Genomic DNA, 27,958 nt, shown 5'->3' on the forward strand with positions numbered 1-27,958 from the left:
CCCTTCCCACTATCCTGTGCTGACCCAATCATTTGGTGTATACAGAGAATTGTAGGAGGGACTAGGGGATGGAATAAGACTAGCCAGTGTCACTTCTGGGTGGGAGAGGAAGAGATGAAGTTGCGGAGATCCTTCGTCCATCCCCTTGACTTCTACTGCTGAAGACCAAGAATAAAGACCAAGGACTTTTGTTTATCCTGACTCCAGTTGATTCTAAGGTATTCAGGATGCTAACACGGTTATCACAGGCTTCCCCCTTTTCAAAGAATCATTTTCTTCTTTAACATTCTGGATTTCTTTTTCTAATTGGTTGACCTTTTTTAAATAATCTTGTTTTTCTTGAATTTTTAAAAAGTTTTTCCTCCATCTCTCTCATTTTATTTAAATCTTTTTTGAGTTCTTTTATAAGTACTTTTAGGACAAGTAACCATTTAATGTTACTCTTTGGGGTAGAAGAAGCTTTTTATATATTTCAGTATCCTCCTCTGAAGATGAATGCCTGTCTTCCATATTCTTATAGTACCTTTCTATGGTTGGGTTCTTTCTTCTTTGCCTGCTCATTTTTTCAAAATGAGAAATTATTTATGGAATCACCTCTAGTTCTGCGGAGGAAGGGGTGGAGGGATGATGCCTCTGACTTCATTTCAGTTCTCCCCTCTGGCCTGGAACCTAAAATCAAGAGCTCCACCCTCCTATGAGCACCCGAAGACAACAGCTTCTGTCTTCATTGGGCGTAGGCTGGTTCTTTCTCCCCCAGGGTGGTATCTCAGTAGCACAGCTGGGCCTGGCATTCCTTATCAACAGAGGTTGCCTCAATCTCCCTGGACTAAAACCACAAACTCTCCTTATTATCCAGGAAGTGAAAATTCCTATGGTTCTGGTTGGGGCTAACCTCTGAAACCAACTAGCACCAAGGCTCCCTGCTTGCAGCAGACCTTGCCTACTAAACTTTTAAATTGCTTATATTTCAAACAAGTTGTACCTTCCTCCTAAGTCTTTCTTCTAGGGTCTTCTTGGGTTGTCCCAGGAGAACACCTGTAGTATAGTTTTATTTAATTTTTCCTGATCTACATTCTTCCGGAGGTGTAATTTCATTTTGTTTGAAGAAAATCTGAAGTACCTTTTCTAACCCACTCCTCTATCTTCCCAGAAACCTCCTCATTTCCAGCTTTTAATAAAATGTTCTATACACAGTAGGCATTAAATAAATCTGTTGAATTGACTTATAACAAAAAATTGTTTTTTTACACTATTTATTAAATTGACTGAGAATATGGTTCCTGTTACTATGGCTTATTTTAAGAGACAAGGTAAGAGCTGAGGATAAGTAAGAGGGAACCCCTATATCCACCAACTCAGGATCAGTAAATTTTAGAACTAAAACAGACTTTATATATCATCTAAACTAGGAATTTCCCTAGTCTGTGGTTCACAAACCTCCCAAAGGATCCATGAATAATTTTTAGGGAGTCTAGGAACTTTGATGGAAACACACTACTAATTTGATTTCTTTTGTAGTTTTGTGGGGTTTTTTATTATTTTATGCATTTAAAACAATTGTTCTGAGAAAGCATCCATAGACTTCAGACTGCCAAAGGAAGTCCATGTTATAAAATAAGAACCCCTGATCTAACCACTCATTTCACAGGTAAGAAGAGTAAGCACTTAATAAATTGAAACCAAGTGGCATAAAGTGACTTACATGCTCACATAGGTGACATCGCTGGGATCAGAACCCCTTGCTTTCCATTTCAAATTCAAGACTCTTTCCACTATTCCAGCTATGAGCAACAGCTTCAAATGATCAGGAGAAGTTGTAGAGGAAGAAAACTCTGTTTCCAAAAGTTCTAAAGTGGACTGGCTCTTGAGAGGATCATCCAAAGGTTAACTGAGACACTCAATGAGTTTCACAGAAATTGTGAAGGGACAATTAGATAGGTGTTTTCTCCAAAAGATCAGGAAGCCACAACTTTATGAACAAGTTGAGGGAGTGTGAAGTTATCAATTTCTGAATGAGTCCTTGATCTCTCTAACTTTCATTTTCTTCTAAATTTTAAGACATTTCAGTACACTTGAGAAGCGTCCCTCCTCCCTCAACCATTTTCATCCTCCTTCAACTTCCTCAACTAATTTCTAGTTATAATTTCTTATATTTCTTCTCCAATTCCACTAAAAGAGAAATGATTCTTTAATAAAGCTTGGAAAGAGTTTTATCCTAAAATTAGGGGAATGGATATGATGACCCCTGGTTTTTTATTCTTTTTTTCCCCAGGTCAGGGATTCCAGAAAGTCCAGCCAGTCAGTACTACACAGTGCTAGAAGAGAGTAGTCAAGCGTGTTCCATGATGAGACTAGGAAAAGACTAGAGGTAGCTGGCTAGGCTTCATTGTAACCAGCCACGGCTACTTGGCTCAAGGAATAGAAAAGAAGTCTTTTGGCCAGGAAAATAGGTGCCTCTTGAAAGTGGTTGAAATTAACCAGTCATCCTAGAGTACCTCTTATCTTAATCTCTCTTCCCAAAACCACTGGAAGATGTCTGCTAGGTCACACCTTACAGTTAATGACACTCTGTCCTCATGATTAGAACAACTTTTTCAAAAATTGTCTCTCTGGGTGGGGTATTGGGCTCCAAAACATGCAGAAACAGGTACAGCCTCTGCCGTTGGCTGGCTTCCCATCTAAGATAGATGAAGAAGGGGATAGGAGAGATGAAATTGGGGTGGGGCACAGGTAACAGTCTTCCGATAAAGATGAGGAGAGCAACTGATAGAATCAGGTAGTATGACTAATGAAAGAAGGGCAGTTTGGAACACATGGACTGTGCATGAGAGAGAGTGCTCCAAGAAAATTTCAGAGGGCTCTTGGCCATAAGACCACTACTTCAAATTTGAGGAAAGCAGTAGCTTCCCCACCAATCAGGGCTCCCTCTTCTCCTCCCTTGGGCTTCACTGGAGTCTTACCCATCTAAGAAGTACAATGGGCTTATACCCATAGCAGACCTGGGCACCACAGGGCAAGAACTATGACTCACCCACTCACTACACAGACCCAAATTTCCTGAAAATTCCAAATCTGCCTATACCAGATCTCCAAGATCTATCCAATCCAAAATGTCGGAGCCAATGAGAATATGGATAAGTGTTTTCTCTACTTAAAATAAGCCTTAGTCAGAGACAGACAGAGGTAGTTGATGATTCAGTGAACAAAACTCTAGGTCTGAAGTCAGGAAGATCTGAATTATATGAGGTCCAGTCTAAGATACTTACTAACTATGGAACCCTTGCCAAGTCATTTATCCTCTGTCTGCCTCCATTTTCTCAGTTGTAGAATGGGGATAATAATAGCACCTACCTCCCAAGGTTGTTGTGAAAATCAAATAAGATAATATTTGTAAATCTACATGTACGTAGCAGAACACTTGGCACATAGAAAGTATTAAAACAATGCTTATTTCTTCCTATTCCCTTAACTTTTGACCTGAGGAAACCAGTAAGTGGTAATTGGACAATCTCTTGATGTATTATACTCAGATAATCATCCTTAAAAATCAAGTCTGGATGGATTCATATCTCCCAGATAGTCTTGAAGATGGTGAAATCGCCAGCACTGTGTCCACTTTTCAGGAAGAGTATAAGTAGCTGTCTCCTAAGCTCCTGGTTCCTGCCTTACAACCTGCCTAAGATGCTAGAGTTAGAAGAGAGAAGAGAGGATTTATCCTTCATAAATGAATCCAATTAGCCAGAAAGTTGCTAAAGATTCAGTTTCTTCCTTTATCTCTTTTCTTACCCCCAATCTTTGGTTCTCTCTCTATGAGTTTTATTTGTAGCTATGACACAGCAATCACAAGGAGCTGGAACTTCCCCAATTAGTTGGCCCATGAACAGAAACAACCTTACCAATTGCCACATTTTTACATCAGCTTCCTGTCCATTCCAACCCTTTTCCCCTCCTCCCCTGACACTCACTGGGGTTACTAAGATGTTGATCAGAGACTGAATGAATTCCCAGAGACTAGAACTCATCTGAAAGCCTTCCAGCCCCCAAAGTGAGAGGCAATTTAACATCATGAGAACTATCAACCCTAACCAAATGACCAACCCAACCAACAGCAGCTCTGCAACTGTGGTTAACTTTAAAAAAAAAAAAAAGAGAGAGAGAGAGAGAGAACTAATACAGATTAACAAAATCACACTTACTCTAAAAATAAAAGAAACCAAAGAACTAACAGTGGTTATTTACTTAATAATTTTCTTTATTCCACTGGAGAAGAGAAACTAGATACATGTATTCTAAGCGTCTAGTAGGAGACCCACCCCATTGTAGACAAATCTCAATACTTAAGACCAATGTTAACAGTGAGTTGTAGCCCTGCCAATAAAAAAGTAACAGCAACAATGAGAAAAGTTTGATTCATAGAAGGGCTTCAGGACCCGAACATAGATACTGTTGGTGTTTGTCTAAGCTCAAAGACCACCTGATGCTGGTATAAAACAATTCTGAGATTTTGCTGTTTCTGAGATAATCCAGGAAGTGAGCCAAAAAGGACTGTTGTTATGCCAAGTTCAGGGCCTTAACTCTAGAAAACAGAGTGTCTCCCAATAGAAAAAGAAAGGAGTAAAAAGAGAGGGGTGGTCTGGGTATGGATATCCTAACAGAAATTTGCCAACTGAGGTCTCAAGAAGACTTGGGACTTTGGTAGCCAATCAGTTCCTTTATCCATAAAATGAAGAGGCTAATACCTTGTTATACCTATTTTATAGGGTTAGTGCCAATGTTAATTGAAAGTTTATATACACATTGTACTCTGTAAAACCTTGAAACACTATATGAATGTCAGTTTGCCTCTCTACTCATCCTTGGCTCTGACCTTATCCTTTCAATCCAGAACCTGTCTTTTAGCCACTGAGCTATTTCCTAGATTTGGGTAGGATCACTGAAAGGCTAGGTTTCACAGACATACCAAATCACACTCATCCACCACAACATACATGTATCAATATATGTGCCTCAGAGGAAATAGGTCAGGGACAGACTACTGGATGGCATTCCTACAATCACAAACATGTTAGAATTAGAAAAGACCTTTCTTAGAACAACGTAAATAAATAATTTAAAAGAAGCAATATTTGGGTTAGATGTCAACAAAACCTCTAACCTTTGATTCCTCAAGTTTTCATTTCCCTTCTGATCAGATCTCAGGAGTGGTCCTGGACTTTCCACATGCTAGCTAACAGAGGATGTGCTATTTGGTCTACTCAGAGGGGGATTTCCCAGGACATCCCAGATCCTTAGCTCACTAGACCTGGCTACATCAAAGGCTGACCAAAGGCTCACTCCTATCTGAAAAGATCTATCTTGTCCAAATCCCTTCATTTTTCTGGTGAGGAAATGAAAGCTCTATAAAGGGAAAGTGATTTGTCTAAAATCATAAAATTTTAGGCTTACAGGTGGAAATGACTTCCACAGTCCATCTTGACCAACCCCTTCATTTTACAGATATGGAAACTGAGGCCCAGGAGGTTTAAGTGGCTTGTCCAAAGTAACATAGATAATAACAATCAGAAATGGAATAATCTGCTATTTTTAAAATTCATATTCAGTGTCCTATAAATTGTTGCACAGGTGGATAAAATAAACTTTTGGAATGATAATAAATAGTAATAAATAGATAATAAATAACAAATAATAAAAGTATTAGTATGTAAGCTCATCTTCTATAGGCTTACTGAAATATCCTTGCTGCAACTTCAGTAGTAGACAGGTCAATAAGGAATGAGATATATTTCCCCTATTTTCATGTAATTTTGATGTGCTCAGGCAAATCTTTATTTTGAAAGATTTTCTTTTCACATAGCTTGGAAATTATAAGTATTTGATATAGAAACATCTATAAAAACATTGTTCTTGGAGGGGGGAAGAAAAAAAACGTGTGTGTGTGTGTGTGTGTGTGTGTGTGTGTGTGTGTGTGTGTGTGTGTAAAAAAATTCCTAGTGGTTCTTTTTTTTTTTTTTTTTTTGGTGGCAAAGAATTGGAAATTGAGGGGATGTTCATCAACTGGGAATGGCTGAACACATTGTGCTATATGATCCTTATATGATCCTGAATAATGATACTATTGTGCTGTAAGAAATGACTGAGAAGGATGCTTCAGGAAAAACCTGGAAAGACATAAATCTATCCAAAGTGAAGCAAAAAGAACCAGAACGTTGTGCACAATGACAGTAATGTACAATTATCAACTGTGAATGACTTAACTATTCTCAGCAATATAGGGATCCAAGGCAATTCTAAAGGATTTACAATGAAAAATGCTATCTTCAGAAAAAGAAAAAAAAAAAAAAAAGAACTGATATTATATACTTTTTGTTTTACTTTTTATTTATTTTTCTTGGGTTGTTTCCACCACCACCACCCCATGGGGAGAGACAATATGTGTTTTCTTTCACAACATGACTAATATGGTAATCTGTTCTGCATAATTGCATATGTTACCTATATCAAACTGCTTGCCTTCTCCATGTATTATGCTGAGGGGAAAGAGCATTTGTAACTCATTTTTTTTTAATGTTTAAAATTGTCTTACACATAATTGGGGGAAATGTTCTTAAAATTCCTTTATTTTTAGCTCTACTATATTATTATAAACAATAAAATGTAAATCATATTATATTATTAATACAATCTCCCACCCTATTACTGAAAAGAAAGTTTATCTGCCCCTCCAATTCTTCCTTTTCTTTAGGAAAGGGCAGAAGGAGTTCATGAAATTATGAGCAAAATTTGTCTATAACTTTTTTTTTCCATTGAAGGGAAAACAAATGGGAGTGGGAGATACTTGGTAGGGTTAGGTTCTGGGTTCAGTTCCTCCTCAAATCAGTCAAATCAGTCTATTCTGCAGAAAAAATCTGCGTGTCCCCATTGACCAAATCCTAGCTCCCTCCCCCCCACCCCCGATCCTTAGCAACCTCTCCATCAGTAAAAGCTTGAGGATTTAGTCTTCTGAAACCTAGAGTTTGACTAATGCTGAGAAAGTGTAGACAAGCTTAGCCCTAAAGAAAAAAAATCTAATAAAACACACATACACCCGCCCTGCCCCCATTCCATCCTCTTCCTTTGGGGGGGGGGGGGGATGGGGGTGGTCCACAGGATGGAACATTGCATACAACGTCAGATATTTTCGATGTTGATCTCTGCGGAATTTTTTTTTTTCTCCTCTTCCTCTTTTTTATTTTATTTTTTAAAAATTCTTCAGTATAGGCATGAGAATCTCGGAGGCATAAAATTATATCCATAAAAAAGCCAAGATCCCGGAATTACCCCCACTCCCCGCCTCACTCCACTCCAACTCGCGCAGGACTGACTCAGCATCTAGGAATGAAAAGAGCATCGGGTCCAGCTGGCAGCGAAGAGCGAGGAGCCAGGGAAGCCTCCAAGGGCCAGGCCACTCGCAAAGGCAGAGACAGAGCAGAAGAGGCCACGCCCTCAGGGACTGACGTCAGCCCACTTGTGCCCCGTTTCGGCAGAGCCGGGAAAAGAAAAGGCTTAAGCTGCGGGCCGCGGAGTGATAGCCCACCAAGGGAGCGCTCGGCAGACAATGCTGTCAGCCCCAGAATGATGCTGCCTTGGATGGTAGCCTGGACGCCTTCCCTCCTCCTCCTCTCCATCCTCCAGCTCTCGGGTAAGGCTGTCCCAGCGCGCCGCCCTTCACCCTAGCTCCTTGGACAGGGTTCTCCTACCCCTCTGCCCCCAAAACATAGAGCCCCAAGGGTGGGAGGCTGTAGTGCACTCTCTGCACAGAGGCTGAAGGTTGGCCAACCTGGCTTTCACCCAGAGAACACTGAGCAGCTTCGAGAAATCTATTGGGACGCTGAATCCTTCATCCCTCAAGGACCCGGGACAGATTAAGGTTGGTTCGAGGCGGCAGGTAGAGGAAAATGCCCTCTTGTCCTCTCATCCCACATCAGCCTGACTACAGCTCTGCTTGGACGCTAGCAAGTCTCAACAGATTTGCTTGTGTGCTTTTCATGGAATTTGCATGATTACAAACAAACTGAATTCAGTAACTGTAACTGTGACTTGTAACAGTAACTGACTAGATCCTCATTTCCCCCTCTCTATTCACTCCCAACCATTTCTGTCTCCCCTACTCCTGTCCATCTAGCCCTGCCTTTTCAAAGCCTTCCCCGAAGATGAGCCTGACTCTTCCTTTCCCCAGTTTACCCCTAATAAGACTCAACCTCTTCATAATCCTTTTCTTACCCTCTTACATACATACAGGATTGCCTTAGTGAATCACTGGGCCCTGATTGATGAGTCAATTGTACCTTCCTCAATACACACCCATTCCCCTTGCTCCTAAGCGTTTTTCCTAGGTGAACTAGTAAATCCCGAAGAGAAGGAAAGAGAATATAAACAGTTTCTAGTGAGCAAAGAAGGGCAGGTCTTTTTAACATAACAACCAAACAAATTCAGTTACTTACCCAGATCATAATTTCCTGAACTATTTTGATATACCCTAGTGCCCCCACCCCATGACCTAAGTAGTTCTCTTGGGAAAACTTCAATAGTCATGACATTTTCCTGTGTCATGATACTGACTTCCTGTGTGACTTTGAGCAGATTGGTTTCTTCATCTCCAGAATAAATGGGATTAGGCTGAGAGGAGGCCCTCTTAGGTATCTTCAAGTTATAACTATGATCCCTGAACTCAAAGATTCAGATTCAGTTTTTCTAAAGATTTAAAGGGAAAGACAAAGTGATCAAGAAAGAGAAATGAAATTTGTCAAAGGGGATGATGCAAACAAAATAGTTTCCCTTTGTCAGAGAGAGACTAAAACTGAAACCTAAAAAGACAGAAAAAAATATTTTTTCAAAAGAGACTGAGAATGATACTACATTAAATCATAAATACCAGAGGTGCACTTTTTTTTCCTTTTTGATATGATTTTTCTTGTGCAGCATGATAATCGTGGAAATATGTGTAGAAGAATTGCATGTTTAATATATACTGGATTACTTGCATCTAGGGGAAGTAATGGGAGAAAGGGAGAGAAAAATTTGGAACACAAGGTTTTGCAAGGGTGAATGTTGAACATTATCTATGCATATGTTTTGAAAATAAAAAGCTTTAATAATATTTTAAAAGATACAATACAAAAAAATTTGATTTTAAAAATTCCTATTTTACCACTTATATTTAAGTGATTTTCAACAAAAATTGTTAAGAAGAATAAGATATAGAGTGAATCAAGGAAGAACTGCTTTTCAGTATTGAGGACTCGGTTCATATTGTATAATTTGAATTTGTAGTAGATTTATTCAGCAAAGTTCTATGGTGTTCCCTACTATCATTCAGCAACATTAGAGGGAGAATAGAAAAGTCCCTTGAAAGAGATGATTCAGAATTTTCAAGGGATCAGGCAAAAGTCAAGAGTATAGTTATTGGAAAATAAAGGAAGGTATATGGTGACATATTAATTTTAGAGTCAAAATTTTAAAAGATAAAAAGTGAAAACAGAATAAATCTGAGGGAATAGACAGAGAGAAGGGACTAGGGGAAAAGAAGAAGAGGTCCAGTATGAAAAAAATTTTAGAGGGAAAAAAGACTAAAATTAACAAAGAGAATTTTAGAATTAAAGACTTTGAAAGTATTATAGTTATGAATGATGATAAAGGTGAAGTATAACCCATGGACAAGTTTCCCACAAGGCTTTGAGTTCACATGGACCAGACTTGATCTAAAAGATAATTTTCTTTCTTTAGCTTATCTCCTCCAGCCACCATTGGAGTTACAGAAAATCTAACAGGATCCCTATCTTTGTAGAAGTAGTAAATATAAACAATATATCCATCTCTTTAGAAATGAGTAACAATTTTAAGTATCTGACTTTTCATTTCACACTACAGAGAGTAAACAATATGCAAAAAACTCAAAAGAATCAATAAAATTAAAAAAAATAAATAACAGACATCACCTAGCTACCTAGCTCTCCCCTTGTGTTCTCCCAAGAATGTTTCAGAGGACCTGAGTATACAAAACTTTGTTCATAATAATATTAATATATTATTTGTCCATTAAAATATTCCTTCTTTTTCCAACTATATTTCTTTATGAGACAATTTTTAATATATTTCAATCAAATCAATATATTACAATAGAGTGCAGAAGCAGAGAAGAGAACTCAATTGTCTTCTGTTAAGTCAAACATTAGATTTGAAAATATGTATAAAGGATTGCTTTTTTATGTCTTGAAAATAGAGTTAATTTTCATAAAATGTTATAGTAAGATATAACGATAATACTAGTATTTAATAAAGATTTTTTTAAATAAATAAATGTTAGAGATAAAAGAGATATCTAAGCAGAACTGGTAATTGTATGTTCCAGGAATTCTTAATCTTGTTTATGCTATGGACCCTCTGGGAATTCTGAGGAAGTCCCATGGATCCCTTCTTAGAATAACACTTAAATGCATAAAATAATATATGTAGGGTTTCAAAAGAAATTAAATTTATTGAAATACCTATCAAAAGTATATTTTTTGTATGTAGTGAGGGGAAAAAATAAAAAGTCTTATTTCCAAAACCCAACTCTGACTCTTAGTTATCCCTGGGGAAATTACATAAGACCCCTGGGCCTCAATTTACTCATCTGTAAAAGGAGGAAGTTAGACTAGATTTGGTGCCATGGACACATGTAGCAATTTGGTGATGCATCTGGACCTCTTCTTAGAAAACATATCTTTAAATGCACAAAATAAAATACACAAGATCACAAAGGAAAACTTATTTTAAAATAGCTACTAAAATGTATTTTTTTGAAAAAAATTTCTAAGCTTCTTACTCCCAAGGTTAAGAATCCCTGAATTAGATGATTTCTAAAACATGTAGGACCCATCAACATCTTCTTTCCTGTAGTGAATCATTTCAAAGGAATTTTCTAATACATAGGCATTTTTATGACAGCAAGGCAAAGGAAAGAGAAGGTACCAGAAATCTCCACCTAAAGAGACTCGGCATAGGACAGGGAAAGGTGCAGTAAAGGTAGGAAAAGGACAAAACCCCTCCCAAAGGGGAAGACCAAGGTGATTGCAAAAGTAGCATTCTTTTCCCTTGGGAACTGCTAGACATCAAAGATATTATAGTCTACAAAACATAAGCAGTATCTCAGCCTAGTGCAGACTGACGGGCACCAGTCTTGACTCCCCAACACTCCACCCTCCAATTTGGGATACAAACAATTTATGTCATCTTCAGGTGAATGGAAGGGGCTTCATCCTTGTCCCTAAAGGGCCCCTTTAGGACCTCCTGCATACTCTGGGTCCATTCTGGAACACATGGCAATTCCCAAAAAACACGTTCAGGAGACCTCTTTAACATTGCTTAACATCTCACAAGCCAAAAAGGCTTAGAAAGATCTGGAGTTATCACTTTGTCCACACTCTTGCTCCCAGACCTTCTCAGGAAGAATCGTTATGGCCCATTCTTCAGAAATCTCTGGGAAAAGAGTCATCTCCCTTGTCACATAATCTAGTGAGGAAGTTGTTTGTAATACCTAACTGAAATTTTTACTAAGTTTCTCCAGTTGTTATTCAATCATTTTCAGTCATGTCCAACTTTTTATTGAGGGAGATTCAGAATTTCTCCTTTCTTTCAATGTTCTAACTTAAAGTTCAGATTATTTTGATTACTGGTAATGTGATTGTATTAATGCTCCTCATCTTGGTCGGACACCACCTACCTTCACAAGGAATTTAATCCAAGGTGGGAAAACCCATTGTGTTCTACTCAAGCTTGGTAGAAACAGATCCTTTTGTCTAGTTAGCCTAGGGTTTTGAGTGGTGGTCTGGGTAGAGAAAATTTCTCTGTCCAAGGATGACATAATGTCACTAGAAGCCCCTCATTGCTTCATAGGATATATAAATTATGAGCCTGCCACCATAATTATTTTTGATTTAAGAGAGATGGCCAGATGAGCATCCTTTTACTAATAATCTGCTGGCTTTATTAATAAAATGGCTAAATTGCCCAGAAACAGTGTTTCTAAAACCTTGGGGGTTTTCTTGGCAAAGTTACTGAAGTGGGTTGATGAGGAAACTGGGGCAAAAAGGTTTAAGTAATTTGCCCAGTGTCACACAGATAGAAAGAGTCTAAGACCCAGTTTTAACTCTTCCTGACTCCAGGCCCAGGGCTCTATCCATGGCACCACCTACTTGCCTCAGTGTGTTCCCAATGAAAATAGAAAATAACCATCCATTTGTACCACAGGAAATAGCCTGGTGCAGTAAGAACACTGGATTGGGAGTTGGAAGACATCAGATTGATTCCCAATAGCATTACTACATTTGTGACAATAGCCAGCTCACATTCCCCTGCCCTGAGTATTCCCTCATCTGTTAATGAGGGAGCTGGACTAGATAATGTCTAAAATTCCTTTTAGCTATAACATATTATAATCCTAGCAGAACTAAGCAGCAGAGGTGTGTGCACAGTAGGAGGACTACATTTACCTGAGTGGTCACAGGCCTGCTTCATCAGGGGTCACCATCTCCTTGTCTGTGAAACATCAGTCTGTATCTCTCTGTCTTTCTGATCCAAAGGTGCTACTACTTCTGTGGAGATGCTCTCAACCACATCAGTGCCTGAGCTGCCTGGCCCTTCCTCTCCCAATAAGATACAGCTACCTAGTCCCAAAAATGTCAGGTTTGAAGCCATCCTTTTCTTCCACATCCTCCGATGGGAACCAGGCCAGAATCAAACCGATAACCTCTCGTATGAAGTGCAGTACATGAGGTAAGACATGTATGGATTGAAAATTGGAGTGATGGGATCATCTGGATCTCTATTCCATTTCCTCTTGTCCTAACATCCCCAAACATACACATAGGACATGTACTTTGTTAAGTGAGACTAAGAGAACAGAATGGATAGTATCACAGAGTATAAAGAGCTCTGGACTTGCAGTGAATCCTTGGTTTAAATTCTGCTTCTACTGTTTATTAGTCAGATGACTTTGGGCAGGTCAAATGATTGTTCTGTGCCTCAGTTTCTCTGTTATGAATATGAAGGTAATATTATTTGTTTTAATTCCCAGAGCTGGTGTGAGGAAAGAATTTTGTAGAGAAGCAAAGTAGCCCAAAGATCAGGATACTCCATGTTCAGTCAAAGGACTTAGCTGCTAAATACTGACCTTTAATTGCTTTGTGACAATCAATCAAGTCACTTAACCACTCTAAGCCTTAGTTTCCTGAATGTTATAATGAGGAGTGGGGAAGTAAAAAAAAATGCACTTATTAAGCATACTTTTAAAATATTATCTCATTTGATCTTTGCAACAGTCCTGGGAGTTAGGTACTGTTTTTCTTCCCATTTTACAGTTGTGGAAACTAAGAACTTTAGTGTCTTGCCCAGGATCACTAGTAAGTGTCTTAGGCTGTATTTGAACTCAGATTTTCCTAACTCCAGTCCACTGACTGGACAAGATGGCCTCTAAAGTCCCTTCCAGTTTTAACTTTGTGAACCTATGATGGATCTTAACATGGGTCATAGAAATTCTCTCCATGATACCATTGGAAGAGTAGCTCTTGAATCTACCAGTTGCCCAGCACTGTTGCTGTGCTGAAGGAGCATTAAATTAGGCCTCTGTTACCATGGCCTTTATGGCATCCTTGAAGAGTCAAATCAAAAACCTGTGAAATTGTCTAAGACGAGCACACAGTAAATGGTTAACACTGATTGCACAATAGACATACAAGTAATAATTATGAGGACTCACATTGATAAAGGCCCTTAAGTTCAACTAAGCTCAGTGACTGGCACATAGTAAGTGTTTAATAAATATTTGTCTATTGATGAATCAATCACTTGATTGTCTCATTGGAGCGGGAAAGCAATCCTATGAGAGAAAGAAGAGCATGAGGTATAATAATCATAAAATTGTAAACTTCTTGAGGGCAGAGGGAAAATGTCTTTTGCTTCTTTTTGTATCTCCAGTCCTTCGCACAATGCCTGGCACATAATAAATGATAAATAAAAGTTTACTGAATTTAATTGGACAGATAAGACTTGGCTGACTGACTGACTGGTCACCCCAAGACACTATGGATGGGGAGCCCCAGACTGAAAGAAGGGGACAAGTCTGGAGGGAATTCCATTATAGGGAGGAAGCCCAGGTTAAGGGAGATCCCTCTCTCCACAGGGATGAACCAGACTGTGGAATCTGTCATAGCGCAGGGGAGAAGAGAAGGGTTTGAGAATCAGAAAGGCTAGGAGAGAAACATAGAGGGAACCCCATAGACCAATGGAGAACCCTAGAAGGAAGGAAGAATTCAAAGGGGCTACTACTTTGTGAGTAGGATACTTAATTCATACTAGGTTTCTCCTATGGTTCCTTATTTCCTAGATGAATCACAGTTCCAAATCCATGCTTCTTCTTGAAAACCCTTTAATATTTCCTTCCCAGATATGGGAACTCCTGGTATCCTGTTCCCAACTGCACCAGGACACCATATGTCTTCTGTGATTTGACTCTGCCAACCCTGGACCTTGATGACAAGAGCTACTATGCCCAAGTAAGGGCTATTGCTGGCGATCAAAAGTCTAACTGGACCAGAACCACTACTCGGTTCTCTAAAGATGATGGTACTTTTCTTACCCTTGGCCTAAATATATTCCTACCAAGAGCCCAAATTTGAGCTCTTCTCTGTTTCACTCTCCCAAACCTTTCTCAAATCCCCCTCCAAGTAGACCAGAGGGGTGGGATGGTCTTAGAAAGCAGTCTTTAAGAGAAAATCATGCCAAAATAATTCAGATTTGAGAGAGGAATGGATATTCGTTATTCCAGAAAAAAAAGGTTATGAGGAGATAAAGAAAAAAATTTTAAGCCAATGAAGTAGCATGACACAGAGAGAATAAATAGCCTAGCAGTGGAATTCATTCATTCCTTCAACAAGCACAATATCTAATTAGAATTTCAGTGCTGGCTAGGAACTTAAGGATCTATTAGCTTTCATTATGCTCAAGATACTGTGGGTAGTGATGAGGCTGTTGTTCAGTCTTTCCAACTCTTCATGACCCTATTTGGGATTTTCTTGGCAAAAATACTAGAATGGTTTGCCATTTTCAATTTATTTTACAGATGAGGAAACTGGGGGAAATAGGGTTAACTTTTAAGGACCTTTCTAGCCTAATGATGCCATGATTCTTCCTCTTGCTTCCAGTAATTCTTAAGATAGGTGATCTGGAGTTATGGTCCAGTGGCAGCACTATCCTGGGGAAAATCATTCATGCAAAGCCCCCAAGATCCACTGAAAATATTTCTTATGAAAATCTCTTCAAACACTTCCGGGCATATAATCTTTCCATCACCAGGATATTAGAAAATAACAAGGTAAGGGGACCCAAAGAAAAGGGGTAGGGATGGTATTCCTGAGGGATGGCTATAGCCAGTAATCATTGAACCCTGTCTTTAAAAAACTCATTGTGGAAGTAGCGAAAAGATCATTTGTCCAGTGGCCTAGAAGTGGGGGGTGAGGGACCAGTTGGAGGTAGGGAACTGGTCCCTGCCCACTTGTGCTTTTTTTTATTTGCCATAGTGTGGGGCAGGGAGGCAAGTCAGAGTCATTGCAGAAAGGGGTCAGCAGTGGCTGGAACCCACGGGCACCAGAAGCCTGACCTTCTGAACTAGTCCTTAAATCTTACTCTCTCTTATAGCTTATAAATCTTATAGCTTTCTTAGAGGCCTTCTGTAGTCTTGGTCCTGATAGCTTGAGCTCTGGCTTTTGAATCTCCCAGATGGAATCCTGGTTGAGGCTCCTAGCTTATATATGCTGTCTTAAAGGTGTGAATCTTGTAGAACTATAGTAAGTACTAAGTACATGTACTGAAGTAGAGAACTGTTAAGCACCCTGCTAAACAACCATTGTCTCTATCAATTCCACTAACTTAACACCTTGTTTCAAGTTCTGGCCCATAATACTCAACATCCAACAGAGATTTAGAACAGGAAGGATCTTGGAAGTTGTTTAGTCTAGCCCAATGTCACAGAAAAGTAGTGCCAGAAAATGAACCCCAAACCTACGACACCTGCATTCATCTGTCTCACTATTCCATATTCCCAAAAGTTATAATAATTACAGAAGCACATGGCTTTATTGATAAGTTGAAAGACAGCCTGGAACAAAAATTTGTCCCCAGACCTCATAGCTAACCTTTAGATTCTTCTTTTAGACCTTTGAAATAAACCAGCTTATAGAGAAGGAAGAATTTAACAAGTCATTCCCAGAAGGAGGAATGTTCTGCATCAAGGTGAAACCTATCGTCAAATCCCAGACTAATAAAGGATTATGGTCAGAGAAGAAGTGCATCACTATAACTAAGACATGTAAGTGCAGGTCAGATGTCATACTCAGGAGTGTGGGGAACATGCTGGGGAAGAAGTGGGTAGAAGAAATATGAGGTTCTCCCTTCTCCAATCTATCTTCCACTTAAGTCACAAGGTGATATCGGAAGCAGGAGTTCCTCCATGTCACTCCCTTGTTTAATAAATTTCCTATTTCCTTTGAGGTCTAATGCAAGTTACTAATTTGCATTTAAACTTCAGTTTATTTTACAAGTGAGGAAACTGAGGCAAACAAGGTGACTTGTTGGGGTCACACAGCTAATAAGTGACTTAGGGTAAATAAGTTAGAAGAGCATAGGATAGTTTACCTCTCAGACCTGTGGAAGAGGAAAGAATTTATGACCAAAGAAGAACTAGAGGTCATTATTGATCACAAAATAGAAAAAATTAATTATATCAAACTGAAAAGTTTTTGACCAAACAAAACTAATGCAGACAAGATTAGAAGGGAAGTAATAAACTGGGAAAACATTTTTATAGTCAAAAGTTCTGATAAAGGCCTCATTTCCAAAATATATAGAGAATTGACTCTAATTTATAAGAAATCAAGCCATTCTCCAATTGATAAATGGTCAAAGGATATGAACAGACAATTCTCAGATGAAGAAATTGAAACTATTTCTAGCCATATGAAAAGATGCTCCAAGTCATTATTAATCAGAGAAATGCAAATTAAGACAACTCTGAGATACCACTACACACCTGTCACATTAGCTAGAATGACAGGGAAAGATAATGCAGAATGTTGGAGGGGATGTGGGAAAATTGGGACACTGATACATTATTGGTAGAACTGTGAACAGATCCAGCCATTCTGGAGAATGATTTGGAATTATGCTCAAAAAGTTATCAAACTGTATGTATCCTTTGATCCAGCAGTGTTTCTAATGGGCTTATATCCCAAAGAAATCTTAAAGAAAGGAAAGGGACCTGTATGTGCAAGAATGTTTGTGGCAGTCCTCTTTGTAGTGGCCAGAAACTGGAAACTACGTGGATGCCCATCAATTGGAGAATGGCTGAATAAGTTGTGGTATATGAATATTATGGAATATTATTGTTCTGTAATAAATGACCAACAGGATGATTTCAGAAAGGCCTGGAGAGACTTACATGAACTGCTGTTGAGTGAAATGAGCAGGACCAGGAGATCATTAAATACTTCAACAATGATGACCTGGCCATCTTCAACAATGAGATGAACCAAATCAGTTCCAATAGAGCAGCAATGAACTGAACCAGCTAGACCCAGCGAAAGAACGCTGGCAGATGACTATGAACCACTACATAGAATTCTAATCCCTCTATTTTTGTCTGCCTGCATTTTTTATTTCCTTCACAGGCTAATTGTACACTATTTCAAAGTCTGATTCTTTTTGTAAAGCAAAATAACTGTATGGACATGGATACATATATTGTATTTAACTTATACTTTAACATATTTAACATGTATTGGTCAACCTGCCATCTGGGAGAAGAGGGGGGGGAAGGAGGGGGAAAGTTGGAACAAAAGGTCCAGCAATTGTCGATGCTGAAAAATTACCTATGCATAAAATTTTTGTAAAAAACTGAATAAATAAATATCCAAAAAAGTAACTTAGGGAAGATTTGCAGTCACAAAAAAATGAGCTTTCTAGACTCCAGACTTGGTGCTGTATGCTCTGTAGCACCATCAAGCTGTCCTAAACAACAGAAAAGAGCAGCCCTTTATCCCATAATAGATAACCTGGTATAGTATAAGGGCCTCAGATTGGGAGTTGGGAGATCTCAGATTGAATCCCAGTGCTGCCACTTAATTTCTCTGTGATGTTAGCCTACTCACATGCCCTGCTCTGAGCATTCCCTTCACCATCTGGCCTAGAGCTGTGTTTTCTAGCTCATTATACATGATTTCCCTTCACATACTCTCTGGTGCAGCCAGGAGAACATTTTGCTTTTCTTGCAAGTTTCTATTCCACCTTCCATCATAGATTCCCTTTTCTCTCTAGTCCATGTCTAAAATACATTCCCCATTTCTTCCTTAATCCATATGTTTTCTTCAAATATCAGTACAAATGCCTTCACCTACTTGATGCTACTAAGTGGCACAGTGGATAGAGTTCCAGGTCTGGAATCAGAAAGACTCATCTTCCTGAGTTCAAATGTGGTCTCAGACACCTCCTATCTATGTGACCCTGGACAAGTTACTTAATGCTGTTTGCCTCAGTTCCTCATCTGTAAAATGAATTAGGAGACATAGTTCTAAAAGCACAGATCAATTACAGTGATGTAGTAAGATAAAGCGCTACAGGAAAGCACAGTAATATAGTGATAAAAATCTGGATGGAATAAGCTGGAAAGATTTCTTGGAAAATATAACTTTAAAGGTGGCATTGGAGGAGAGGGGCCATGGAAGAAGAAAGTACCATGGCATGGAATCAGTACTGTGTGATAGTTGCCCCACAAAGCCCTGAACTGCCAGTAGTTTATAACCCTCCTGGTCCTTGCTTTAGATCTCATAGTGACTACCACCAGTATCATCTTTGCCTCACTTCTGATGGTCTGCCTTGGTGTTACCTATCTGAGTATTCGAGTCTACATAAGAAAACCCAAGAAGCCGCCTGAAGTTCTGGTAAGGTCTGCTGAAATTTTGCCCCTGGGAAGAGTGATTTTATTGGCCACCTTCCCTGCCCATTCCAGAACTGCCAACAAACTTGGAAGAATTCAAAGTTTTATAAAGTCTCTAGGACTTTAAGAGATTTAGAAAACAGTCTTTCTGTTTCCACAGAAGGCAAGGGTTAGAGGAGAAGAAATGAGGAAGAATCATTAGGAAGTCAGAGGTTTACTAAATATCATTAAAAATTTCATCATATCCCAAAGTACTAAGAAGATGCTGAGATTATGTTTTGAATTGTATTTTTGTTGAAATTAAGCTTTTGAGATTTAAGCAACATCTGTGTCAGGAACCCTGACTCCTTTCTATGCCTTGATTAACATCAAACAATGGCTACTCCGACTCCCTCATTAATGTGTTCCACTGGAATAACTGACTTTGGGATTTTTTTTTGGGGGGGGGGAAGTGGAGGAGATTTGAGTGGGGCAGTTCATTTTTATCCAGATTTATAATGCCAGTAGTTTGGGAACTTCTGATAGCTCTGCTAATGCAAGTCACTAACTGTCCCACAATTTATTGCCTTAGAAAACTATCCAAGGTCATAACTAATTTATATTGAAACCCCACTGGAATTCAGGTATTCCTTACTTCAAGATCAACTCTCAATCAATCAATCAATCAATCAACAAATATTTATTAAATGCCTACTATGTGCCAGACATTGGGGATACTATTACAAAGGATGAAATAATCCTTATTCCCTAGGAATTCATTCTTCACTAAGTTTATCCAGCTATATATGTTGTCTCCCAAGAGACTGATGGATTTTGGAAAGTTAAAAAACCATTGAGACTACATGGTGCTTCCTAAGAGCAGGCAGGAGAAATTCCATAGTCTAGAAAGTAGGAGAGACTTCATGAGATGATGTGAGGTTGTCAGGAAGAAAAGCAGGTCTCTACTCTGGCCAGGAGATGAAAAGGAGAGACTAAAAATTATTTAGAAAGAAAAACTAATTTTCTCTGAACAAGAAGAAGGAAATGAGATAGTGAACTTTGTGTACCCCAGACTGCCAGAGCTTCTTTAACCTGAGTGAAGGCAGATTTAATTCCCTGCAGTAGTACTTGATGATAGACCTTAGTGAATTACCAGTAGGGCAGCAGGATATGGGAGGAAAGGGGAAGGGACTTAGAATCCAGAGACCCAGGTTCAAATCTTAGTTTTTCCACTAAAGTTCCTGCTAAGTCTGTCATCCTGGATAGCCATGTTCAAAATACATTTAGCTTAGAAAAGCTCTTTCCTGGATCTAACATAACTGTCTCTTGTTATACTGTAGAATGATGTCTTCTTTCTAAACCCTTTCAAAGAATTTCATATTGAAAGAAATCTTAGAGATCATTGAGTTTCACCCCTTCACTTTTCAGATGAGGAAGCAGAGATCTGGAGACACTAAATGATTTGGCCAAAATTTCTCAACTACAAAGTTTTGGTACTAAAATGCCAGCCTGGGTTTCCTGACTCCAGAATCTGCATTCTTTCTTCAATATTGGTTAGAAAAATTAAAATGGGCTAAAGTTGTTCTTCAGTAGGCCAAATACAGCTCACTTTCTGAGATTGATATAGGCACCAAATGTTGGGTCATGTCATGAATTCACAATGACTTTTCTCTTTAGCAAAAACTACGTTTATGAGAAGAGGTTACAGACAAAATGAAGAGTGGTAAATGTGAAATAGATTTGGGAAAGCATATAGTTAACAATGGAAAAGGCAAGTTCCTTAGTGCAACTCAAGGGAATATGCCCTGAGGCATATATACCATTGACTGGCAGGGTAATTCCTAAAAAAAGATTTAGTACCCCAAAAAAGTTAGTTTATATTATATTGTATATTATATAGCAAAGAGAAATATATCATGAAGCATGGGGAAGGGGAAAGGAGAAAGACACAACATGGAAGACCATTGTGATAGGCTAACCCAAAAGGAATTGAGCAAAGATGGCATGGGCCATGGACAGATTTATAGGAGAAATTTAACCTCCAGGGTCGGACATTACTTGGCTTTTTGATTGGACCCAATAAGGTGGGGTTACCCAAGACCTCCACGGAGGTAGGACTATATATAATATAGAACAGTTCCCCATAAATGTCCTTCCCCTGCCCTTCCTCAGGGAGTAATCTTATCAGTACTTCAGGATTTCTCTACCAACCCCACCTAGTTATCCAGAACTTCATCACATTTCTACATACAAGTTGTGGGAAGGTTAGCTGCCTTGTAGATGGACTGAAACAAAACTTTTCCTTATTGTTTGACTTCCTCCTAATCCTTCACTGTCCTATTCCTCCCTAGGCTTCCCTTGCCAACCAAAAATATTCTGGCATCCTGAGCAAGGAGCATTTCAAAATGAAGCAGGATGTCATCCATCCCCTCGATGAAGCAGCCTTCCCCAAGGTATCCCCGGACCTGAAGAACTCCGAACTCCACAGCAGCACCGACAGTGGCTTCAGCAGCACCAAACAGTCACTGCAGAGTGAGGATGCTCAGTTCCTCCTCCCAGGCCTCGACCCCACAGCAGGGGGAACCCAGAGGGAAAAAGGGCCCCAACAGCCAACGGGCAGCCTCAGCACCAGCACCAGCACCAGCACCATCAGTTCTGACAGCGGTATTTATTTGCATACACTGAGCTCACAGTCGGGGCAGAAGTGCAGGCGGCAGCCAGGAAGTAGGGACCGGGAGGACAGCTGTGGCACGCCCCACAATTCCACAGCAACCCCACTGGGCTCCTCTCAGTGCCTCCAATACAAGAGGGTCTCCACAATTCTGGAAGACAACAGTCCCTCTCCCAAGCTGTCTGAGGAAGAGGCTGCTGTCAGTGTGGTCTTCCAAGGCTACCTTCAGCAGTCCAAGGGCACAGATGAAAGCCAGGAGGGGGCCAGCAGTCTGGGAAAGGGCTCTTCCCCCACAGACAGTCCAGGATACAAATGTAGCACCCACAGGGTTGTGGAGTCAGACTGGCCCCCACTAGCACAGACCAAGGCCTATCTAAAGCAGAGCTCACCGGGCCAGAGCCTTGTGGTCCCAGGCGCTTTACCTGGCCAGTGGACTGAGGCAACAGAGAAGTTGAGCCTCCTGAGTTTGGTTAGCACTGACAATCTGACAACATGTGAATGGAGCAACACACCAGACCTTCCTCTAGCTCCCACTCCTTCAGGGATCTTGAATACAGGCCCAATAACTTTACCTTTGATCTCTAGTTTACACATCAATGAGTGATCTGGGCTGCTCTGGAAAACTAAGAAAGTCTTACTCAACTTCAAACACTATAGTTGATGTTAGACCAGAATGGAAGGGCCTAAGGGTTCCATGCTGGGGGCAGCAAACATTAATATAAGTTCAGTCTTCTGCACAATCAGCAACTACCTCATCCGCCTTAAAGAAGCCTGGACCATAATAAGCCCTGACAGATGGAGATGCTTGCCTATGCATGGTCTAGGAGGGTGACAAGAATGTAACACATTAACTGACATCTCTCTGTTTCTACTGTCAGGACACATGTTAGAACCAGGGATCTTGACGACCTAGCAAGGGCTGAGGGAGTTAGGCAAAGATGGCTCCTTCTCCCATCAAAACCCTCTTTAAAAATGACTACTAAGTCATGTAAAGCAAGGAGTTTGGGAACCTCTATAGCAAAGTCACCTTGAACTTGGGTCTGAGGAGAAGCAAGAATAACAATGAATATGGACCACGCTGCATTATTGCTTCATATGTTTAGCTTGGGGAGAAGAGGGACAATTTCTATAGTATAAAGAGTTAAAGCTAATCTTTTATCTCAGGGACAGTCAGTGCTTATAACTGGGAGGAAAAGACCAATAGGGCTTGAAGAAAAACCTAAACAGTTTTTTTGTTTTGTTTTGTTTTGTTTTTTTTTTACCTGATACTTTCAAACTATTGAAACTTAGAGAAATGAGGGAATCAACTTGGGTCTTACTTATTATCTCTGTTGACTAACATGATATATAAATTCTATCATCCTCAATTTTCTCATGTGTAAACAAGGAATAATAATGCCTGTAGTATTCACCTCATAAAGTTGACATGATTTTGAAATAAGATAATGTGTGCAATGCATTTTGCAAATTTTAAATTATTTTGTAAATACCGGCTATTATTGTTGTTTTTAATACTAATAAGTATTTATAGAGTTCTCATTCCCATTCACTTTGAACATTTATTAAACAACATGTATAGGGTACTATGTTCTATATTAGGTAAACATAAAGTTTAGATAAGATACAGTCTCTATTCTCAATGATTTTACACTATCAAGTAGCTAAGATATATATTCAGGGTATTCCAAAAGTTAATTGGTGCAGTTTAGTAACATTTGGGGACCCCCTGCATAATTGAGTAATGTGGAAAAATTGAGTTTCTCATTAGAAGATGGCAACAGGTTCAACAGGTTGAGATCCCAGGGCAAACTGGGTTATCTTTTGCATCATTTCTTACCTAGCTTTAAATCACTGAATGGCTGTTGTCTTAAATAGACCTTGGAAAGATCTTAGCTTGCTTAGTTTGCCTACTCAAAAAATAAAATAAAGTTGCTGATGATGCAGATGCTCAAAGTATGAGAGTCTAGAACCAAGCAGAGAAGGAATGAGAAGCAGAATTGATTGATGGGAGCATCTTTGGGAATTGTCTTCTTTAATGGATCAAAATTCTGGCCCTGGACATCTGCTTCTGGAATTGTTTAGGCAGGGGCAGAAAGCAAGACCAAAACATTATGTTTACACCATAAGGCAGTACCAAATTTGGCCTTGACCGACTGGGTGACACTCTCAGGTAATTCTGGTTTAATCTTAGCCTGGGCTAAAAAGGAGTTCCAAACAATCCTTTATACTCTTCAGAACCAATTTGTCAGTAACCTGAAAGCTGCCAGACCAGAAGAAAGTCAGATCTGAGGAAGCCAGTGTCTTTCATCCAGGGATCAGACATAGCTCTTTCTACGTCTTAACAGATTTTGTATATGTCATAGACATATGGCAGTTAGGTGAACATTCAGAATAATGTTTTTAAATGCATAAAATAAAACATGTGAGATTAATGAAAAAAACAGTAAAATTAAAACATTTATCAAAACATTTTCTTAAAAATTTCCTGTACTCAGGGTTAAGAATCTCTAAAGGGGAACTCCTATGATGTCTGGTGTTATTCCTGGAGATCAGGTCACGCTAAGGGGTTAAAGAGTTCAGTTCTGCCCCAGACCATAATACCAGGGCTTGCTGGTCTTGAAATCCATTCCTATACACACACACACACACACACACACACACACACACACACACACTATTTCAGGGATCAGTGGAAAGGAGTTAGAAGAAATTTCTTTCTTTTTTCTTTTTTTTATTAATTTTATGATTATAACATTTTTGACAGTACATATGCATGAATAATTTTTTACAACATTATCCCTTGCACTGCCCATATTTTATACTTAGATATAATCAACCTGAAAATTCAAGTCTGGGTGAAGGGATACCTTATCCCATATTTTCATCTCACAGGCAGTCTTGAGAACTGTGAGAATCAAATGGGATAGCATATGCGAATCACTTGACAAACCTTAAAACTCTATGAGGTTATAAGGAAATGGCAGAAAAATTCCAGCTAGGAGTGAGGGGATCTTTCAGATCATCAAGAAAACTTGATGGAAATTCCAAAAAGAATATCGGGGTTTCCTACCCCCTAATTCCAAAATTGTGAATTTTGAGGACTTTAAAAACATTGTTCTATTCAGAACTGAGCAAGAACAGGAGTACAGTACCTGTCAGCGACATGAATACATGGTGAATGGCTTAAGGAAATAGAGATGGAAAGAAAAGAATATGCAAATGTAATGGCAATTTCAAACTGGAGATTGTGTTGCACCATTGTCAGAAATGAAGTCATATGGAGGAACAAGAGAATAAGTGGAATGAAGTTCAAGGGTTTGGGATGTCTTAATTTGAAGGAGAGAAAACCATGAGACAACTTAATTACTCCAGGTTTCTCCATGGGTTAAATAAGGATATTAGACTCCAAAGATACAACTAGCACGGAGTAAACTGGGTTTTATCCCAAAGCACTGACATTGAGGAAAGCAAGCTTTCTCCCCAAGGTACCTCACCTTGGGGTCCTCTACTCAGACTCAGGTCTGCTTCTTCCCCCAGTTCCTTATAGGACTACATTAGTTCCTTGTAGGCTGTACTTATGACTACCCAGGACTCTGTGCCGTCTCCAGTTTTTTTGCCCCCAAGTAAAAAAATTCTAGGTTATGACTCTTTTGGACTCCATCCCACTAGGTGGCATAACGGATAGAGCACCAGATCTGGAATCAGAAAGATTCATCTTCCTGAATTCAAATCTGATTTCATATACTTAATAAGTTGTATGACCCCCCGCAAGTCAAATCACTTAAATTTGTTTGCCTCCTCATCTGTAAAATAAGTTAGAGATGGAAATAGCAAATCACTCCAGTAACTTTGCTGAGAAAACTCCAAATAGAATCATGAAGAGTCCACTACTGGACAACAAAAAGGAGTCTAATTTTTTTATTCCAAAGTCCATGATCTATTTAGTTGATGATCTGCATAAAAGTAGATTCCTACATAGCTTATATATAAGATCTAGGTAGAAAAGAAATTTGAATGAAAAGATGGAGTATCATTTGCCCTATATTTCTCCCAGAGGACAGACCAGAGGAGGGAGGTTAAAGGGAATATTTCCACATAGCTGGCATCTAAGACACTATTCCCCAGAATGCTTTGAAGGCCTCACTTCATCTGCCCAATATGTGTTCATCTTGAATTAGTTGGGCTTTCTCAGGCTGAGAAACCGATGATTCTGCAAGTGAAGGGAACTTCCTTTGCGTAAATGGAGAGGGGAACTGAACCAACCTCAGCCAAAGAGGAAATTCTGCAGAATGCTATCATTTCCCAATTAAGCAATAACTGGATTCAAACAAGATGGTCTTCACCTTCACACAAACTGTGAAGGTTTTTCAGGGGGAAGCATGTGGTTCTACCCATGCAATCAGTGTCGAAGTCAATCATCATCACACTCTTCTCAAGAAGAGTTGAGTTGGACATTCATTAATCATTTTTTCTAGGGACAGATATAAATTTCAAGGTATGAAAATATCCTTTTTTCACTAAGCTTCTAAATAAAAGGGGACTATGTACTAAACCAAGATTCCTGGGGATTACTGTTTTGAATATCATGGTAACTATGTGAAACACTATCAAGTGATTAGTGTTGATAATATCAAGACTCAATCTCCAGTACACAAGCTACTGCTCTGAGAGGCCTGACTCATGTGCTTCCTGGCGTGTTGATGGGGTTTTAGGATTTCTTTTTAATCAAACTCACATTTTAAAATAAGCATGCATTTGTATTATTCCCCATGCCCTCATATATATGCCCTTTCTACCAGTACCCTCTCCTTTTCCTTCCCTCCTTACACACACCCCCCCAAAAAAAAAAAAAAAAAAAAGGTACTAAGAAGCCATGGAAGATTGCTGAGTGAGGGAGAGGTGTGATCAGGGATGTGCTTTAGAAAGACTAGTAAGGAGTAGTGTGGCAGTAGTGCTCAGATAGAATTAGTGAATGGAGAAACTGGTCTAGAGGAATCAAAGCTCTACTAAGAGTGAACTGCACTAGGGTGGTGGCTGTGGAAATGCAGGGTAAGGTACCATTTTAGCAGGTATTTTGAAGGAAGAGTTTTTAGGACTAATCATATTTAAGGGGTGAAAGAGAGGGAAGAGCTGATAAGTCAGAGAAAAGGGAAGCAGAATAGTACAGAAGCATCATTGGGCTGAGTGGATATCAGGTGATTATCATGGCATTATGGTGTCTGACCAGGTCACCCTGCCTTCATTCACTACACTCCAGTGACTCCCTATTGCCTTCAGATCAATCATAAAATCCACTGCTTGGTTTTTAAAACCCTTCATAATCTGGCCCCTCCCTATCTTTCCTTTCATCTTACATCTTGTTTGCTCTGAAATACTCCTGAGATCTAGTGACACTGGCCTCCTGGCTGTTCCTGGCACAAGACATTCCATCTGCAGACTATACATTTCTTCGATGGGCATCCTCCATTCCTGGAATGTCCACCTTCCGTGTTTCTACCTCCTGGCTCCCTTCAAGACAGCTAAAATCTTACCTTCTTCTGCAAGAAGCCTTTCTTAATCCTGCTGCTACTTTAATGCTTTTCCTCTGAGATTTCAAATTTATGTCATATATGTGGTTTGTACCTGGATGCCTGCCATTGTCTTCTCATTAGATTTTAAGTTCCTTAAAAGAAGTGACTGTTTTTACCTTTCTTTATATCCCTAGCACTTAGCATAGTTTCTAGAAAATAGTAGGTGCTTAAAAATGGTGCTTGTTGACTTGATTGGGTGACTCATTTCATTTCCCTTAGTCTTAATGTACACATCTATAATGAATGAAGAGGGTAGGTTTCTAACAGATGATATGAAAAGATTCTTTTGTTTTATCAGTATTTTATCAATCTATGAGACTAAGGTTTTCATGTCTATGGGATGGAGGCAATGAGATTGCTACTTTACCACAAAACCAAAAATTGGGGAATAGAATTAGTTTGAGATACAATGGGTTGGTTAATTTAGCTTTGGCCATTCTAAGATTGAGATAATGCTAGCACATCCAAGTGGAAATGTCTCAAGGAAATATGGATCATAATAATAGCTTAGCATCTACTATATGGCAGTCATTGTACTAAATGCTTTACAAATATTATCTAATTTTATCCTCACAACAATTCTCTTTTATATGTTAAATCCAATATATGTATACATATTTGTACAGTTATCTTGCTGCACAAGAAAAATCAGATCAAGAAAAAAGAAAAAACTGAGAAAGAAAACAAAATGCAAGCAAACAATAACAAGAAGAGTGAAAGTGTTGTGTTGTGGTC

General features: G+C 39.2%; 1 protein-coding gene across 2 annotated transcripts; it reads left to right on the top strand.

Annotated features, from left to right (window-relative positions):
• The first annotated feature begins 102 nt into the window (after positions 1 to 102).
• Positions 103 to 23,091, top strand: IL10RA (interleukin 10 receptor subunit alpha). 2 transcript variants are annotated; one of them, XM_074302234.1, is made up of 8 exons: positions 103 to 218; positions 7,253 to 7,678; positions 12,600 to 12,792; positions 14,462 to 14,640; positions 15,219 to 15,388; positions 16,228 to 16,381; positions 18,889 to 19,007; positions 21,334 to 23,091. In XM_074302234.1, exons 2-8 carry the CDS (start codon positions 7,375 to 7,377, stop codon positions 22,255 to 22,257), a joined length of 2,043 nt encoding a protein of 680 aa, XP_074158335.1. In that variant the 5' UTR covers positions 103 to 218; positions 7,253 to 7,374; the 3' UTR covers positions 22,258 to 23,091. The 2 variants fall into 2 exon arrangements, with proteins under 2 accessions (XP_074158335.1, XP_074158336.1); XM_074302235.1 differs by having other exon boundaries at positions 115 to 218; positions 7,258 to 7,678.
• The last annotated feature ends 4,867 nt before the right edge of the window (positions 23,092 to 27,958 follow it).

Source organism: Sminthopsis crassicaudata, chromosome 3, assembly GCF_048593235.1.
Source record: "Sminthopsis crassicaudata isolate SCR6 chromosome 3, ASM4859323v1, whole genome shotgun sequence".
Taxonomy (NCBI): Eukaryota; Metazoa; Chordata; class Mammalia; order Dasyuromorphia; family Dasyuridae; genus Sminthopsis; species Sminthopsis crassicaudata.

What these genes read in the sequence shown, in the direction of transcription:
- IL10RA (XM_074302234.1), top strand. Translation starts at nt 7,375, where the DNA reads ATGAAAAGAGCATCGGGTCCAGCTGGCAGCGAAGAGCGAGGAGCCAGG. An exon ending in TATGAAGTGCAGTACATGAG is followed by an intron (nt 12,793 to 14,461) that starts GTAAGACATGTA and finishes TTTCCTTCCCAG; the next exon opens with ATATGGGAACTCCTGGTATC. An exon ending in CATCACTATAACTAAGACAT is followed by an intron (nt 16,382 to 18,888) that starts GTAAGTGCAGGT and finishes TCCTTGCTTTAG; the next exon opens with ATCTCATAGTGACTACCACC.